The 17595-nt window shown below is 39.7% G+C and overlaps 1 protein-coding gene across 7 annotated transcripts in view; it reads left to right on the forward strand.

Moving 5' to 3' along the window:
* Positions 1-17553, forward strand: part of LOC5572437 (chondroitin sulfate proteoglycan 4) — a 50138-nt gene extending 32585 nt beyond the window's left edge. For 4 of the 7 annotated variants that reach the window (XM_021846737.1, XM_021846738.1, XM_021846741.1 and 1 more), the window contains exons 2-11: positions 261-553; positions 9818-10014; positions 10075-10305; positions 10365-10766; positions 10823-12078; positions 12135-12294; positions 12347-13885; positions 13942-14242; positions 14296-14661; positions 14720-17553. In XM_021846737.1, coding sequence (XP_021702429.1) covers positions 472-553; positions 9818-10014; positions 10075-10305; positions 10365-10766; positions 10823-12078; positions 12135-12294; positions 12347-13885; positions 13942-14242; positions 14296-14661; positions 14720-17334 — 7149 coding nt within the window. In that variant the 5' untranslated portion in view covers positions 261-471 and the 3' untranslated portion in view covers positions 17335-17553. Of the gene's footprint in view, positions 1-5; positions 176-260; positions 554-9817; positions 10015-10074; positions 10306-10364; positions 10767-10822; positions 12079-12134; positions 12295-12346; positions 13886-13941; positions 14243-14295; positions 14662-14719 lie in introns of those variants that run through there. The other 3 variants (XM_021846742.1, XM_021846743.1, XM_021846740.1) reach the window with 2 other exon arrangements.
* Positions 17554-17595: the final 42 nt, after the last annotated feature.

Raw genomic sequence — 17595 nt, forward strand, 5'->3', positions numbered from 1 at the left:
GCATGAACATAATAACGTTTATTATGTGGTGAGAAGACGGCATACGATGCTAGCAGATGTCACTCACCTAGATGCAGAGGGATTTTTAGCCAGCAGCAGAATCAACAAAACCGAGAAAAATACAAATGTTGTGACCATAATGCGACAGAAGGAGATCAGAACCGTGGGTTGATCGGTAAACAGAATGCTTCGCATGTTGACAAACGATGGGAATTTATGTCGGAATTAATCGATTTATCTATGCGGCGTATGATTCACAGTGACACCAGCTCGTTGCCTTATCTACTAAAGAAGGAGAAGAATGACGAAAATAATCAAATTCCAACTAAAAGAACAAAATAAGCGTTTAGTGCTGCTGAACGGAAGAGTGCGAAATAAGTGTAAAAGTTTTATTGCTCTGAATGAAAGAAGATAATTGCGGAGCTGAAGTGGATTATTAATGCTGCACACCACCATTGATCACGACCAAAGATGGATAAATTTAATCGAAAACGAATAAGAGAGATCATCATAATGCTGGGAATATTTTTCTCAGTCATCGATGCCGTTAAAGGTAAGTGTGAATGAAGTTATTATTACCAATAAAATTTAGATGGATAAAAATTATTACTTTAAGGTTCGATAGTATTAGTCGATTTGTGTCCGGCAGAGTAATCGGGTACTGCTTTGAAAATCGGGTATTGAAACCATCAAGTTGAAAAAAGGCGATGGAAGAAAACTTATATCATTCCTTTTTATGCTCAAAACAGTTTTTCTTAACAACAAATCAAAACAAATGATAAACGCCACTTACAACAAATCAGCTTTGAAAAATCGTCAAAAGGTTTCGCCAGATTCAATTATCAAATGTGTTCGATATTTTGTAAAAATATTGTCGAGCCCCAATTTTTTTTAGTGTATTATTATATTGTTATTGGGCACTTGAGTGGCTTTAATTTTAATAAACATTTAGATAAAATATTCCCAACATCTATTAGGATTTATAAAAATTAGATTTTTCAAATATTTCTCATAGTTAATAATATACCTTTGAAACGAAGAAAAAAGAAAATGTTTATTGTAGTACTCTTCTTCAAAACTCTTTCGAATGACGATTTACAAAGATACTTGACAAATGTAGATACATTTAGAAGATTCTCAAAGTTCATTGCTTAGCATGGAAAAAATGACTAAATTATTAGTTAAGATTCTTTTTGCAATTTCTCATCGTAATAGGCTGTTTTTCATCATGCCAATCTGACATGAAACGGCCTACTTTCCTGCACTGAAGTATGGAGTGCGGGAATAGTCATTACCTAACTGAAACCAGTGCTGTAATGATTCATTACGCAACGCTTTCTCATTACGCAACTGTTTTGAGTTGCGTAATGAATCATTACACAACAATTTTTCAGAAATTGTAAAAGAAAGGTGAATGCATTCTGATATAATTTCTGATACCCTCAAGTGGTCTTCTACAAAATTGCAAAAAATGTTGTACGTAACTCGTTGCAGAACTCGATTTTTACAGCACTCGTCGTAATTATCCTACTCGGCAAGCCTCGTAGGATAAATTTACTACTCGTGCTGTAAAAATCATCATTCTGCAACTTGTTCCGTAAACTACTATTTTGCAACCTATTTTTAGAAACTATCAATATTTCATAACATATTTGCATTATATGCTTTGTCAAAATTTGCGAACGCATTATTGATGTCAAACTTCATTGACAAAAAGAATGTAATTCCGATATGAACCACCCTGAGGCTGAAAGTCTCGTTAATAAAGATAATAAAAAAATGTAATCAAATAACAATAGTTACAAACCTTTAAGTTGCCGTTTTATAATTTGGCAGATTCACATTTTTTTTTTGAGATCTTTGAGATAAGTTAATGATGGCGACACAATGGTCGTCTTTTTGATAACTATAATGTAGCCCTTACTCTATGTGATGAAATATCAGATGGGTGACGTTCATACCAGGTTCACGACTCTATCACATTATTGTGTACAAGAAATTTATATGCAATCATATGGATTTATGTATCTCTGAGGTCACCAAAGTGCGGCCCACGAGCCGCACGTGATGTCTGTAACTCTTAAATCTGATAAATTTTGCATATTTTTTCTTCGGGAAGCTCCCAAAATTATCAAAAACATCACTCTAGATTATGACGAAAATAATACACTATCCGGAAAAAAATGATTGAAAAACAGGGCTGAGGATCACTGGTATCTATATGATTCGTTAACGTGATTCTTTTGAATTAGACAATTTAAGCAAATGCCTCATTTCCAGTTAACAGAATCACTTATGTTCGGAAACCTGTTCTTAAGGCTAGAACCTATACTTAAAGTATGTGCCTTTTTATTGCATTTTCTTTTTTGAAAGCATTAAACATGTATAAAAAAATGTTTTATTTGTTTTTTTTTTTAGTTTTGCTGATTTGGGGTAATATTTATCGCCTTGTAAAAAATGCTCGGTAGAATTCAACATTTTTTAAGAGAGTAACATGATAAAGACTGGAACGCGCAAAAATTGGTCGACAAAAAATCATTCCTTCCGTTGAAGTTCATAATACAAAAACCTTTGTATTTTTTTTAGTAACTTAATTCATATATTTTAAGGAAAAAATGTTCGTTTATTATTTTGGTTTGTCAAATCCGAGCTGCCGAGCCTTCAGGTTGATCTCTTCCATAAAATTTTGCACAGTGGTCTCATCGACCTTATTAACCGCCGAACGCCAGTTTCATTTAAACTGCTGATCGTTTTCCATGGATTTATAAGTTGTTTTGAAGTTCCATCTTACCAAGGCTCAATACCGTTCGACGGAGTTCTGGGCTGTTGAAAGGGTTGTGGTCTTTGGGTTCCAAAACCACGTTTTTTTGCATCGTACCACTCGATTGCCTTTTTTCCATAGTGACAGCTCGCCAAATCTGGCTAGAACATTACAGGTCCATTATATTACTTCAGGAATGGTAATGGCCGCTTTTCGTGGCACTCCTAGACGTAGATCTCATGATTGATGGTTCCCGTAGTGAGAAAATGTCACTTTTTAGACTACATAAGCATATGGCATTGCTTCGGGATTTTCGATCGTTTGAAGGTTTTGAAAATTTCAGCCACCTTCCCTTTTCCTGATGCGGTATAAAACTCCTGTCCCGAAAGCTGCTTGAAATCCACCTTCACATAAGGGGCCGTCCATTAATTATGTCAGACAATTTTGATGGTTTTCAGATCCCCCCTCTCCCCACAGTAAGATTTTTGTATGAAGAAAATTGTATGGCGCGTAAGAAATCTCAAACCCCCCTGTCCCCATAAACCCATACGTAGTTTATGGACGACCCCTAAGTTTCGTGCGAGAACGTCGGATTTTCTTGCCGCGCGAGCAAAATTTTGACACACTGTTTCTCTTACTTGGACGTCATTTTGGAAGCTGGAGAGCAAAAGGCAAAAACTCATTATGGGTCTCTGCACAAAAATCTTTCTCTCTCTCTTTCACTCTTGCATACAATTTGTAAACAACAAGGCCAGTAAACGTCAAAATACCATGCAAAATCAAAACAGTGCAGAGCCCCATAGCAACTATTGTATATACACTCAACTTTCAAATGCAGCATTTCAGGTTTTGTTTTAATGTATTTTCAATAGAAACACATCAATTTGAAGTTGAACAATTTTTGCGCGTTCCAGTTTTTAAGTGGCCTCATATGTATTTCTGTGGTCCCGAAAGATAATTTGGTTGAGCATGAACGGAGCAATGAATAACGAATCAAACTAATCATAAATGCCTGTAGATTCATGCAGAAAAAAACAATTAGAACAATGTGTATGTGTGTAGCCAAAACCGAACAGGCAATGTGCTAACTAAATTCGGTTGATGAGATATTGATTGTTGTAAATGCGTTTTTTATCGATTTCAGTCAGGATGTTCAATTCAGGATGTCTATAAACCATGTGATTGTTTTTATCTGATTTTCAGATTCCACTACTCCCCTTATTGTGTTTTGACTTTTTTGAAATTTGTATGGACTGTTGCATTGAATATGACTACGTGGTTTACCAGCTTGTGTGCAGATTATACGAACCAATGAAGATTTTGATACTTTTGTTATACACAAGGTTCATTTAATGGGCTTTAGGACACTTGATCGAATGACATTTGGTGGGATGGCGTTTTCTCGAATGACATCTGGTCGAAAGTACATTTAGTTGAAAGAATATTTGGTCGAAAATCTTTAGAACATATCGTCGGATGACATTTGGTCGAAAGCTTAGTTTGAAATGATTTATTGAAAGGTTATTTGGTACAATATACATATGGCCAAAATGCAACATATTTAAGGATTGTATGTATGGTTTGTACTTTATAACATTTTATCAAAAGTTTATTTCAGGTAAACTGGCACAAATCTCTCAATTGGCGAGCATGTTTCCTGAAGTTATTATTTAATAAATTTATTATTTTTTTTAAATATCCTCCTTCTTCAAAAAAAAAAAAAAAAAAAAAATGCTCAACAAGTTATTTTATTATTCCAATATAAGAACATAATATTTTTTTGATTTTTTTTTAAATGGCATCGTTCATCGTAATATTTTTCTTATAGAAGCATTGAGATGAAGTGCTCGGGTTTTTTTTTTTGAATTCCGGGTCTCAAAGCTTACGGAAGTTGGTAAGATATGAGAAATCATACTAAAAATGGCAGGAAAAATTAACCAAAGTAAATCTTAAGTGTCGCCAACAGAATACTTAGGGGTGATACACCGTGGGGAGTTATAGGGGTGATACACCAATTTCATGGCAAGAATTTTATTTGAATCCAGAGCTGGAGTCGGCAGACTCCATGGCGTAATATTGAGCACGACTCTGGGTAGATGTTTTCACAAACCTTGTTGAAATTGGACAGTAGCAGAGATCTCAATTTTCCAGACAACAATCCCTTGAGTGATTTTCATTCGATTTACGGAAATGATGTACCGTACTATATTGTTTCAATAATTTGGCCTGCAGCTCAAATGCAGAGACCATGGTCTAAATAAAACCTAAAAAAAAAACAAAGATGATTAAAGCATTATCTATGGAAATCGGAATTAGATTTAAGTTTGAGTGACAGAAAAGCAACGGAAATTATTTCAGTGAGTGATAGGTTACTAAGGATTTATTTTCAAGTTTCAGTTCAGTGGTGATGGTCAGCTTCTGTCAAAGATTTTATAGCATGGCTAGCGTAAAAAGCTGGATACAAAAGATATATTTTGAATTTTAGCAAAAGTTTTCAAAAAACTCATCTATGTTCTTTATAGAATTTTAGTAAAATCAAGTTCTTCAAGGAATATTTAAAGGTGACTTCAGAACTTTTGGAAATAAGTCAAATAATATTGTAGGACTTGTTCATACTTTCAAAGCAAATTCTCCCTGATGGATATTCATTAGACTGGCCATTAAACAAAAAAGTTGTAAATCTCAACGGGGCACCACCTAGATATGTGCCTTAGGGTAAGAAAAAAGATCTCCCAAAATTTTAACTCATTTGGTTGCTCCCCCAGCTGGCGCATTCAATTCGAAGTTTGTATGGAATATTCATTTTAAATATATTGAAAATTGACCCTATGTCACTGTTTTGTTCCGTATACTCGTAAATTGCGTTTAATTGAGCCCAGAATGACAAATTCACTAGTTGGTACCCTAATGAACATAGTTGCAGAAAGTTGTATCTGGATCTAGGCTTATTTTCATTACCCTTTCAGTTGTTGAAAGTAGGGCTTAGATCAGCACTCCCGTACAATCACATACATATATGCATGCACCTTGTACCGCAGCTCGCCCAGCGTCATTGGTGGCTATAATGCGCTTAGTGGCTACCACCCAGCGATGTTGTAGAAATACTAAGCATTATTGCAAATCTACTTCAGATAGTTGAAACGACAACTTTCTCAATTTTAATCATCATACAACCTTCTACAATATTGTTTCCTATGGTATCAAGTAGTGTTTTGACATTCTGGGTCCAATTGCAAGCGATCAACAATTTTCCTGACCCAAACAGGAGATGAAATGCTGTTTCCCATATGTTTAAGCTGGAAACCCCATATTAACTTCAATTCAAATGCGCCAGCTCTTGGAACGACCAAATGAACTGAAATTTTCAGGAAGTCTTCCTCTAACCCTAAGGAATAATCCTGGGGGGTGCCCTGTGAAATTATACAACTTTTTTTTCCATACTGAGCTGGACCAGTCTAATATCCATCCTTCTTTGTATATTTTTTATTACCACATTGATTCCAGAACATGATCCTGGATTTATCTAAAAGCTGGGATTTGGCCTATAAGATTCGGATGCTATGCAGAAATTACAGGCTGCAATTTGGTGAGTTCGTCCCATTCTTCTTCTTCTTCCTTGCATTAACGTCCCCACTGGGATAGAGCCGGCTTCTCAGCTTAGTGTTCTTATGAGCACTTCTGCAATTATTAACTGAGAGCTTTCTTGCTATTGTTGCCATTTTCGCATTCGTATATCGTGTGGCAGGTACGATGATACTCTATGACCAGGGGAGTCAAGGAAATTTCCATTACGAAAAGATCCTGGACCGATCGGGAATCGAACCCAGACACCTTTTGCATGGCTTTGCTTTGTAGCCGCGGACTCTAACCACTCGGCTAAGGAAGGCCCCATTATACCACGACAAAAGTCACGCGGATCGATTTTTCGCGTTTTCGTTTACGGAATTTATTTGCATGGGTCGGAAGTGAATGCGTTGTAGCACATCCAATCGGGAAGTTCCCCCTTTATTTTTTGTTTTATCTGGCGAACCATGAGCGTGTCATTTTTAATCTGTTTACGAGTTTCGACCGTTCGGTTAGTAAAATCTTGGAGTTGGTTGTAGTTCCTCACCCGTAACGTTGTATTTTTGTAGTTTTTCGTAACATTTTATTTTGTTTGTTTTTGTAAATAGAGTACCCAGACAACCAAAATGTACGCATAACGAAATCACCTGGAGGCTTTGTACGTGCAAAATTTCACTTATAAGATGTCGCGAAAAGGCCTTCTACGTACAAAAGTGGAGGCGATATGCGTGCATATATTATGTGATGATTAATAACATACAATGCGAGTGTATAAATATTCTTCCGAACTAACCTGTTATCTTATGCGACTTAACTTATGATAACAAATGTTGATTTGACAGCTGCTACGAATTGATTCGACTTACTTTGTACAAGTGTACGGGACGAAACAAAATGTACAAATGAACTCAGAAAAAAAGTGTTTTATGCGAGGAAACTCATCAATTTGCCGAGTTTATCCACGGTGCTTTGCGGGTTTGATGTAATTAGTATGAATAAACGAGTTTTAACGTGAACTTTCATGCGATTTCTGGTTGTCTGGGTAGTGTTAGTTCCTTCTACCTTGACGCTTGCTCCTGCGGTGGCGGGCGATGAGAGCAGGATCAAACATGTCTCGCGTCGTTCGTGTAGAACGGTGGAATAGTATCACGGATCGCGTTAGTAGTGTTTGATCCTTTGATCTTGTCGCTTGCTCCTGTGAGCGAGCGACAAACACTTGTTCGCCGTTCAATGCTTTTATCGAGTAATCCGGTTAGGCGCATTCATTTCAAATTATATATTTATCGTTTACCAAAACGAATCATTTACCCAAATCTTTCCCATATCCAAACTCCCAGTGTCTACTTGTGGAAGTGCAGAGGACTCCTCGGCTTCCATTACATTACAACACGTCAACATTTTCCTCCCATCCCTAAATTGACCTGCATTCGGACGCAGCCGGCGCCGTTATTGTTTGTTATAATAATGAGAGCACCAGTACTTAAACATTGGTGATGTTACTGATCCCGAGTAGTGTCTGTTGGTTCCCTATGTGAGTACAGCTGTTCTTGCAATAACGGAGTAGCATCTGCGGGCGGTCAACCATGCTCATGCTCATGATCAATATAGTGGATCTTAATCGTCTCCTCAATAATTTACGTAATATATGTATAATCCTCTAAATGAAGGGGTCATAAAAGTCAAAAGTCTTTTAACATGACATTCTTTTTAAAACGCCATAAAGGTGTCGATAAAGGCGATTCAAATTTTTAAAATGATTGAAAATCCAGTCTCCCATATGCTCTTTACCATCCTTACCATAAAAATAGAGGTCTGTGAAATTTTTAGCTTTCAAGGTGGTGATTTGAAGGTGGTCCAAAGACAATGAAGATTTATATGGAAATTACTATGGAGAAATTTTGAGAAATGTTTCAAGCACGCTAGTACTGTAATGTAAGTAGAAACTTTTCATCCCATATTAAAGATTGCTGTAGAAACAAATCTCTTTTGAGCTAATTTTGTTTGGGATTTTTGTACATGTTTGCAGGGCTATAAACCCATATTTAGCTAAATAATAGCAAACAAACTCATGAATATCTCTTCTGTTATCCGTTGGATTGAATTTCTCTCTTCAGCAAATTACTTTATTATGGTTTGAAGAAGGAGTTTTTTTTCTATGGAATAATAAGTTTGTACTTATATTACAGTACTAGTGTGTTTAGAATACATCTCAAAATTTCTCCATAGTAATTTCCATATAAACCTACATTGTCTTTGGGCCACCTTCAAATCACCAGCTAGATAGCTGAAAATTTCACAGAACACTATTTTTATGGTAAGGATGGTTGGGAACATATGGGATTCTCAAACATATGTCGATGTCGATCTTACCCGCACTTTCAATTGTTTCACTTAAAAATGATGGAATTTAAATTTAATTCAAACCACTATATAACCTTAATCCAGCGATCTCAAGGATTGATAAATTTATAACTAATATGTTACTCTACAACAATTATAAATTAGTTTAACAAGCAAACGTATACACAATTTATTAATAAGCTTAGCGTGTCGGTTTTACCCAGATTTCCCCAACATGAATGTAATTGGTAAAGAAAGTTTATTTTATATTAGATGATTGCAGTTTATACAAAATTTAGAGATTGTAAATCCTATAGCATGTCACAATTGCATCGACCTTATAAGGCTGAACGTTTCCGCTGCTTCACGTCGAATGTAATAGCCATTCTATAGACATCACTATAAACAAAGCATAGCGCATCGTGAAGTGCGATCTACAAGTCAATAAGTACAGTAAAAATAAACAAGCAATCAGAAGGAACAGACCAGCAGGAAACACAGCTCAGAACGCTCGCGGGCTTTGAATAGGTAGAAAAAGCGAGAAAATATGAAAATCGATCCTCGCGCAATGCTCTCTACATTATGTTAGAGCAGTTTTTCGCGCTGCTACCATGAATGATGCTACCGATTCACCTACAAATGGATTCCCAGATGGTTGATCATTTTTATGGTCTACCATATGTTTTTTTTTCTAAAATCATGGCGCGGGTCGGGCTTAGGGTTCATGTTCAACAGTTGTAAGCACTAATAACTCTGACGGATGCGAGAGAGTATGAACTGCCGATGATTGTCGTAGTTCATTGCGCCGTGAGGGACTGACTGTTATGGTATTTTTAAAGGGTTACACATTTTTGGGAATGGGTTTAGTCCCGCAAGAAATTCCAACCATTTGATGAATCATGCCGGCATGGCTGTTAGAACGGATATTCGTATGCTGGTAATCGGAGATCCCTCGCTTCTTTGAGGCATCACGTAATGAGAGGAATTCATTTGTTTTGATTCCGAAGAGCGTTCCACTTTGGTGCTGCACGTGATATGGTTGAACGAATTCCACACAAATGCTTCATTTGGCTAATCCAGACGTTTGAACAAATTTATTTGCCATGGATGTTCGTATACTAATTCTTTTTTTTTTCTACCGCTTGATTTCAGTATCTTTTTACGGCGCTAGTCATATAGCAATGCCTCTACAGGAAGCCAAAATATCTACAAACATTCGGTTGCGATTCCGAACTCGACAAGATAGTGCCCTGATTCTGCTGACGGCTGGACGAACCGACTACTCGCTTCTAAGCATCGATGGAGGACGGGTACGATTCAGCTTCAAGATTGATGACTACCACACTGATGTAGGTATTTGAATTGTATGGTGAAGAATTGGTGTAATAAGATATTGGTCTGTATTTCAGCTATGGTCACCGGCAACGCTAAAGTTTAACGATCTGCAGTGGCATGATATTTCTATATCCAGATATGCTGCGAACTTGACCATGCAAATAGATGAATACTTTGCCACGAAGACTTTGCCGGATAATGTGACTGAGCTGAACGTGCACTTTGGAGTTTTTATCGGTGGAGTCGGAGCGTATTCTGCTACCTACTTGGGGACTACGGAAAACTTCCGAGGATGTATTGCTGATGTAAGGCAGGTTTGAAGTTCAACAAGGTACATATTACTTATTTTGATCGTTTCATATAGATCTTCTACAACAACATCAATATCTTCAAACGGGCCAGAGAGCGGACCGGTCACGTAACGAACGAGCGGGTCTCGTGGATCTGTGCACCGGAGTTAGACGCAGATGTTGCTACTCCGATTAGCTTCCTGGACGACGAGAGCTATGTGATACTACAGAAACCGACTTCGCGTTCCGGCGATCGCTGGAGCATGGAATTCCGAACGAACGAACCCTACGGAATGCTACTGAGCAACATTCCAACGAGTGCGAGATACGACTTCATGGCACTTGAAATTGTAGAGAGCCAGGTGCGGTTGCTTGTGGGAAAAGGCTCGAATGCGGTGGAGTTAATTCCCGACCGTAATGTGTCCGACGGAAAGTGGCACAACATTTCCGTGACGTATAGCCCGATGCTGGTGGATGTAAGTGTATTGGGAGATATGCCTCGTACGAGTATTAAATGTTCACTCTTTTTCAGATAACAGTCGATGAAGTGACAAGTAGCGCTACATTTGCCAATGGAAGCAGTCAAATTATCGAATTGGAAGAGGAATTCTACATCGGAGGGTTTGACCACCGCAAGAAACGTAAAGCGTTTCTGAAGGGTGCTCGTGCTACAGAATCAAGCTTGAAGGGGTGTATTCGGGACATTGTGCTAGATGATCACACAGTTGGATTCCCGAATTTCAAAGTTACTCATGGAGTTACTGTTGATTGTGTTTGGCGATACCCTTGCATAGAGAAGCAACCTTGCATTCCTTCCGGACAATGCCACCATCAGGGAATTAATGACTTCATCTGTAATTGTGACCAAGCATTCTGTATTAAAGCAGACTATTCGGAGAGCTACAAAATTTTTTCACGATCCGATTTGCTCATCGAGAAGGAATTGATGTTGATAAGCCCAATGGAGGTCTTAGAAGGTGGAATTGCATTTCTCTCTCCAAAGCATATTGAAGTGCTCTTTGACTACACAAAACTTGGTGTACAGGAAGCGGGTGTTATTTTCCACATAGTTCAACCTCCAAAACACGGCAAGATCACCATACACTCGTACGGCGCAGAAGGTAACTCTTCCGCCACTCAGATGAAGTTCTTTTCCCATATCGACCTCACTACAGATAAGGTGAAGTACACTCATAACGGTGCAGAAAACTCTAACGACCACATGACAATTGACATGCATCTAGTGCCGTCAACGAGGAATTCCCTTCCCAACTACCTCGAAGGAAAGCATCGCTTCGTATTGCACGTGAACGTAACGCCAGTTAACGATCCTCCAGTACTGAAGCTTCCTCCGACTAAACTCCTTCGTGTTACTCAAGGCATACCTAAACTGATTGGACCAGATTTCTTGCAAGCTGAAGATTTAGATAGCCCTCCAGACTCACTCATTTACACAGTGTTGATGAATCCAGGCACGGAAACTCAACAGGGACGCATAGAGTTGGGCGGAAGAGCGGTAGCAACCTTCTCTCAATCGGATGTTAACGCTGGACTAGTTACTTATCTGATTAACACAAAAGGATCGGATGACTACCTGGAGTTGAACATTCAAGTGTCCGATGGCATGGAAACTAGTCCAGCAAGTACAGTCCGAGTTTCCGTACTTCCACTGCAACTTCGAATGATGAACAATACAGGCCTGGTGCTCATTCATAAGTCTTCGGCGTTGATCACGCCATATAATTTGTCATTTGTACCGAATTCAGACGAGGAAAACGTGGATATGAAGTATGGAAGTTTAGAAGATCCAAATGGAAACATAGTAACATGCAATATGATTTTAGGTTTGATATCGTCCAAGCACCCGCTTACGGTAGTATTCAAAAACTACGATCGGTTGACTCTTCATGGATATCGGTTGACTCTTTTAGCAGCAATCAGCTTCTTCTAGGACAGATTCGGTACTTGCACTCGTCGGATCTTCCTCTGCATGACGAATTTAAGGTAAGCTATTGAACTTCTTTTGGTTATTGTATTCATTGGTATTTCCTTACAGTTCACGGTAACCCTTGGACCAATTACTACCCCTACGTATGACTTCCGGATATCATTCACTAAGCTTCGAATTGGAACTATTCGTCAGAACAATATGTACATCAACACTAAGGATAACGTCATTCGCCCGGACTATCTGTACCACCAAACGACACCCATTTCCACATTTGCCCGGAACATCATCTACACCGTTGTTAAACCTCCAAAGTTCGGTATCATCTACGTCGATGGTCATCCCGAATATGCCAAACCGGGTGACTCCTTCACACAGCAAGAAATCGAAAAGAATCTCATCAAATACCGTACCTACCATTCGTCGTACGGAAACTTCATCGACACGTTCGAGTTCATAGTTTCCGTTCCGGAGTGTGAAGATGTTCAGGGCAAGATGGACTTTATTTACAATCCACCGGACTACTTGGCGAAACAGATCATCTACCAGAAACGGGAGAAAGTTTACGTTCACGAAGGGAATAAAACCGCTTTATCGCGGACAAATTTTGAAGTACTGTTCAACAAGTTTAATTCGTTGACTTTTAATTTGACGCACTTCCCTAAGCATGGTAGTCTCTGCAAGGTGAATCCTCGGACGTTTGAAGCAAAGGAAATTTCTTCGTTTACACTGCAGTACTTGTACTTGGGTGACATACACTACTGCCATGATGATTCGGAATCTACGGAGGACAGTTTTAGGCTGCTGATACTATCGGATAACGAAACAGATTTTCAGTTTGTGTGTGAGATCCAGGTGGAGATTACACTGCTGAACGATAATGGACCATATCGTGTGTTTGACAAGGTGTTCCACATAGTTAGAGACCAAACTAAACTGTTAACTTCAGGGGATTTGAAGTATGCTGATCCGGATATCGAGACCAGGAATTTGGATTTGGAGTATCGATCGGTGTCCTGCTCAAATGGAGATTTGCTGAAGAATGGGAAGTACGTGGATTTTTTCACACAAGAAGATCTGGACAGCCGGAGATTGTTGATCCAGCATAACGGCACTGATCAAGGTCGGTTGTCGTTCATAGTGACGGATGGGCTGTATGAAGTTCCAGGATCGTTAGAAATAGAAGCTTCCGACCCGTTTCTTAAGATTCGAGAGAGTAACGCTTCTATTGTTCAGGAAGGTCGAGCGGTTTTGTTGACGTTGAGTGATCTGAATGTGGATACCAACTTGAATGCTAAGCCGGAAGAGATCGAATACAGAGTGTTGAATGAACCCAGCAATGGGCTATTAAAGTTATTCAGCTCCAAGTTCAATGCGACGCAGTTACACAAGTTGAGTAATGCTACAACTTCGATGAATTTCACCCAAGCGGATTTAATTGGCGAGCGACTTGTGTATTGGAATAGAGATGTGGCTTCCATGGATAAGATCAAGTACCGAGTTAGTACAAAGGGTGTTTGGGCAGAAGGTGAGATCATGGTTCGCATTTACCCTCCTGCTTACTGGGAGCCACTAAGGATTCGACGCAATCAGACGTTGTTCGTAGAGGAGTCGACAAGTGTGATTATTTCCAGGGACATTTTGGAAGTGAGTTATCATTACTTCATTTGATTTCAGAATTATATCTACGGTTTATGTTTCAGATCGTCCATCCCAACATCTCTCCAGGTGACATTACGTACCTGGTCACGACGCAACCTCAGCATGGTTACCTGGAAATTCAGTCGATAACCTCAGATGACGAGTACAACTCGAAAGTGTTTGATCAATCCACGATCAACTCAGAGAAAATGTTCTACATCCAAGCAGGAGTGAATCAGTCGTCCGACTTTTTCACCTTCGATGTCACGAATGGTATCACTTGGTTGCGGGACCTAATCATGCGAATAGTAATTATTCCAGAACATCTGTATATGCGCACGAATGTGGTTGTCGTTGAAGAAGGTATGTGTCGTGAATGGAAATTCCGTCTAAATTTCAGTTGAATTCTTTTTCAGGGAAAAGCGTAAAGATACATCCCACCGACATGGTGCCTTACTCCGAATATTACACGGGAAAAATATTGGAATACAAAATCCTGGAACATCCTTTGCATGGTAGCATTAAGTCTGGGAAATCTTCCAAAGTCAATAGATTCACACAGAAACAGTTGGAGGCCGAAGTGATCACCTATGTGCACAACGGTAGTGAAAATTCCACAGATACTATCCGACTGGTGGCCTTAGGAAGAAACAAAGAAAGCGTGCCATTCAATCTTCAAATTCAGATTCTGCCGATTAACGACGAGATACCACAGGTGGTAACCAATACCGGAATGCATATGTGGATAGGAGGGAAGAGCATGATCCAGAGCACGGATTTACGTGAGTATTATACTTGTTTGTATTGGTTGACGTAATAATGGTTACCATATTTTTGCAGTGGTTCAAGACTATGACACCCCTCCAGAGAACCTAACGTTCTACATCCAGCAAATGACTGGTGGTTACGTGGCTTTTAAGGACTCATATAGCAAGAAACTGCATACCTTCACGCAGCAGGACATCAACCACAATTTGGTGTATTTCATCCACGACAGTAGTAACCAGAATGGAAAGATTGTATTCTTCGTTAGCGATGGTCTGCACAATACAACAGACCAAGTGTTGCACATAGTTACGAATCCTGTTGCTCTGGAGCTTATCAAAAACGAAATCCTGCACGTTTTTCCTTTAACGAGGAAGCAAATACTTCCCGAGCAATTGTATTACAAATGTTCCGATGATGATCGGGATGTTAAATATATCGTAACTATACCACCGCAAATGGGGAAACTTATATATGAACATGCAGAGTACGGTTACATGAACGAAATCACAGAATTCACGCAACACGATGTGGAGAACGGACGAATCTTTTACGAACATACACACCACATGGTGGAGTTGAAAACCAACGATTCGTTCTACTTCGATGTCACCGCTCCGCTTTCGAATAGCCTAGTAGATCAAATCTTCAATATCGATGTGTCTGTTTCGTCTGGGGGATTGTTGAGATTTCTTCCAGTGCCTCGGATAAATTTAGATGAAGGCGACTCCGGACCTATCAAGCTGGACCTCTCCAAAGTATTGGAGTACCTGGAAACCCGAGCTGGAATCCAAAACCCAGAGTTGTTCATCGATGTTCATCCTCCGGCTCATGGAACCGTCGAGCTCGACGACTCTCTTACCCAGGTTAATCGTTTCTCGTTGAACGATTTCTACGAAAACAAGGTTTACTACAAACATGATCACTCAGACACTGTGGAGGACAAAATCGCCTTGGCTGTTTACTTAGTGCCAGGAAATTTGTTTTTGTGTAACATAACTATTCCAGTCACAATCAATCCCGTCAATGATCAGCCATTCCAGCTATCGACGGCTTCACCGCACATTTCTGTGATCGAGGGTGAAAACCAAACCATAACTGCATCGCAGCTACTTACGGAAGACGCAGACACGGATCCTAAAGATATTGTTTATGACGTGATCAGTGGACCCAATTTGGGAGTTCTTTTGAAAATATCCGATGAAGGTTACCCTCAGGACATAATCACATATGGGAATCAGTTTACTCAGGCGGATATCAATGAAAATAGGATAATTTACACGCATTCGGGTAATCCTCAATCAACGACGTTCTACTTTAAAGTGTCTGATGGAAAGTTCAAACCAGCTTACGAAATCTTCAACATTAAAGTTCTGCCGATAACGATCTTACCTGGGTACAATAACCAACCGATTATGGTCCAACAAGGGACGAACTTAGGGGTATTGGAAACGAAACATGTCTCTGTTGAGACTAACGTCCAAAAAAATAGAATTGTCTACAATGTAACTAAAAACCCAATGGGAGGGATCATCATCTCGAACAACAAACCAGTACTGAAGTTCACCCAGCGTCAGTTAGACGATGGAAAGATCAACTACATGCAGACAGACATGACACGATCAAATGACAGCTTCCAGCTAGATGCTTTCATTCCAGATACCACATCGGCTTGTCTGATTGATGTCACCATGATCGTTCAACCGTTCATCATCATCAACCCAATCACGATCACTCCAGGTGAACGAATTCGGCTTAGTTCAACTTTCATTTTTGATAACCCAGCTCAATTGAAGCTGAACAGGTATAACCCTAAGATCACGATCACTCGCAGACCTAAGTATGGTCGCCTGAGAAAAATCGTCCGAAGTTCTGGACTTGATTACATTGAGCAGCCAAGCGACAAAGACATTATCACGTTTACGTATAAGGAGCTCAAAAGTGGAGTAATCTACTATGTAGCAAGGAAGTTCAACCAAGACTTCCAATCGATAAACGATAACTTCGAGTACATGCTATCTACTAAGACCGCTCAGCCCGGTCAGGGTACCGTCCCCATAGAAATCTATTCTCCGTCCCGCGGATCCCACGGCAGTAATGATGTCGACATTGTCACAGCTGATAGCAGCCTTCCGTTGGAATATCTCATTGCTGCTTGTGCAGCAGCTGCAATAATCGTCATCCTCCTCATGACCATCATCCTTCTTAAATGTCGAGCCAACAATTCCCACAAAGATCACCCAGATAAAGATCACCCTCCATCCCTTCCTCGACCTCCGGACTTCATGACCCTCAACAACCGGATGTACACGCCTTCCGAAAATGAATCCCTTCCGGTAACCTCAGCTTCCACCCCGCTTCCCATCATCAGTAGCATTCCCCACTGCAAGGTCATCCCCATCGGTTTGGACAACTCCCTCCAGCTCGATTCCGAACCTGAAGAGGATATGATGGACATGCACGGTGATCTGATGCAGAACCCCAATAATCTTAACTATCCCTACGGAGACGAAGGCGACGAGTGGAGCTCATCCTGCGAGGTAGGTCCTGACGTGAACTACTCAACAATCGCCCAATCGCACCATCAACAGCAAGCGCAACAACAGCAACAGCTGCTTCCGTCACAGGCAACGCTACAGCACCAATCGCAAGCGAATCCGTTGTTGCGAAGAAATCAGTATTGGGTTTGAGACGGCGGGAATTCACTCCACTTCTAGGTACTTAATAAACTACAAACTTTAGTACAGTGTCGTGTGATGTAGTACTTTCACGGTGCTCTCCAGACCTAAATTATCACAAAACATCTCCTTAAATTCTATACACAATAATTGACTTGTACACCAAAATTGTAATGTGTCTTAGCCATCAAAACAGTGTACCTTAAGCGCGCAAAACATGCTATACTTTTATATACAGTAAACAACGAGCCTATGCATGCTATAAAACGTTTG

Source organism: Aedes aegypti, chromosome 2, assembly GCF_002204515.2.
Source record: "Aedes aegypti strain LVP_AGWG chromosome 2, AaegL5.0 Primary Assembly, whole genome shotgun sequence".
Lineage (NCBI taxonomy): Eukaryota > Metazoa > Arthropoda > Insecta > Diptera > Culicidae > Aedes > Aedes aegypti.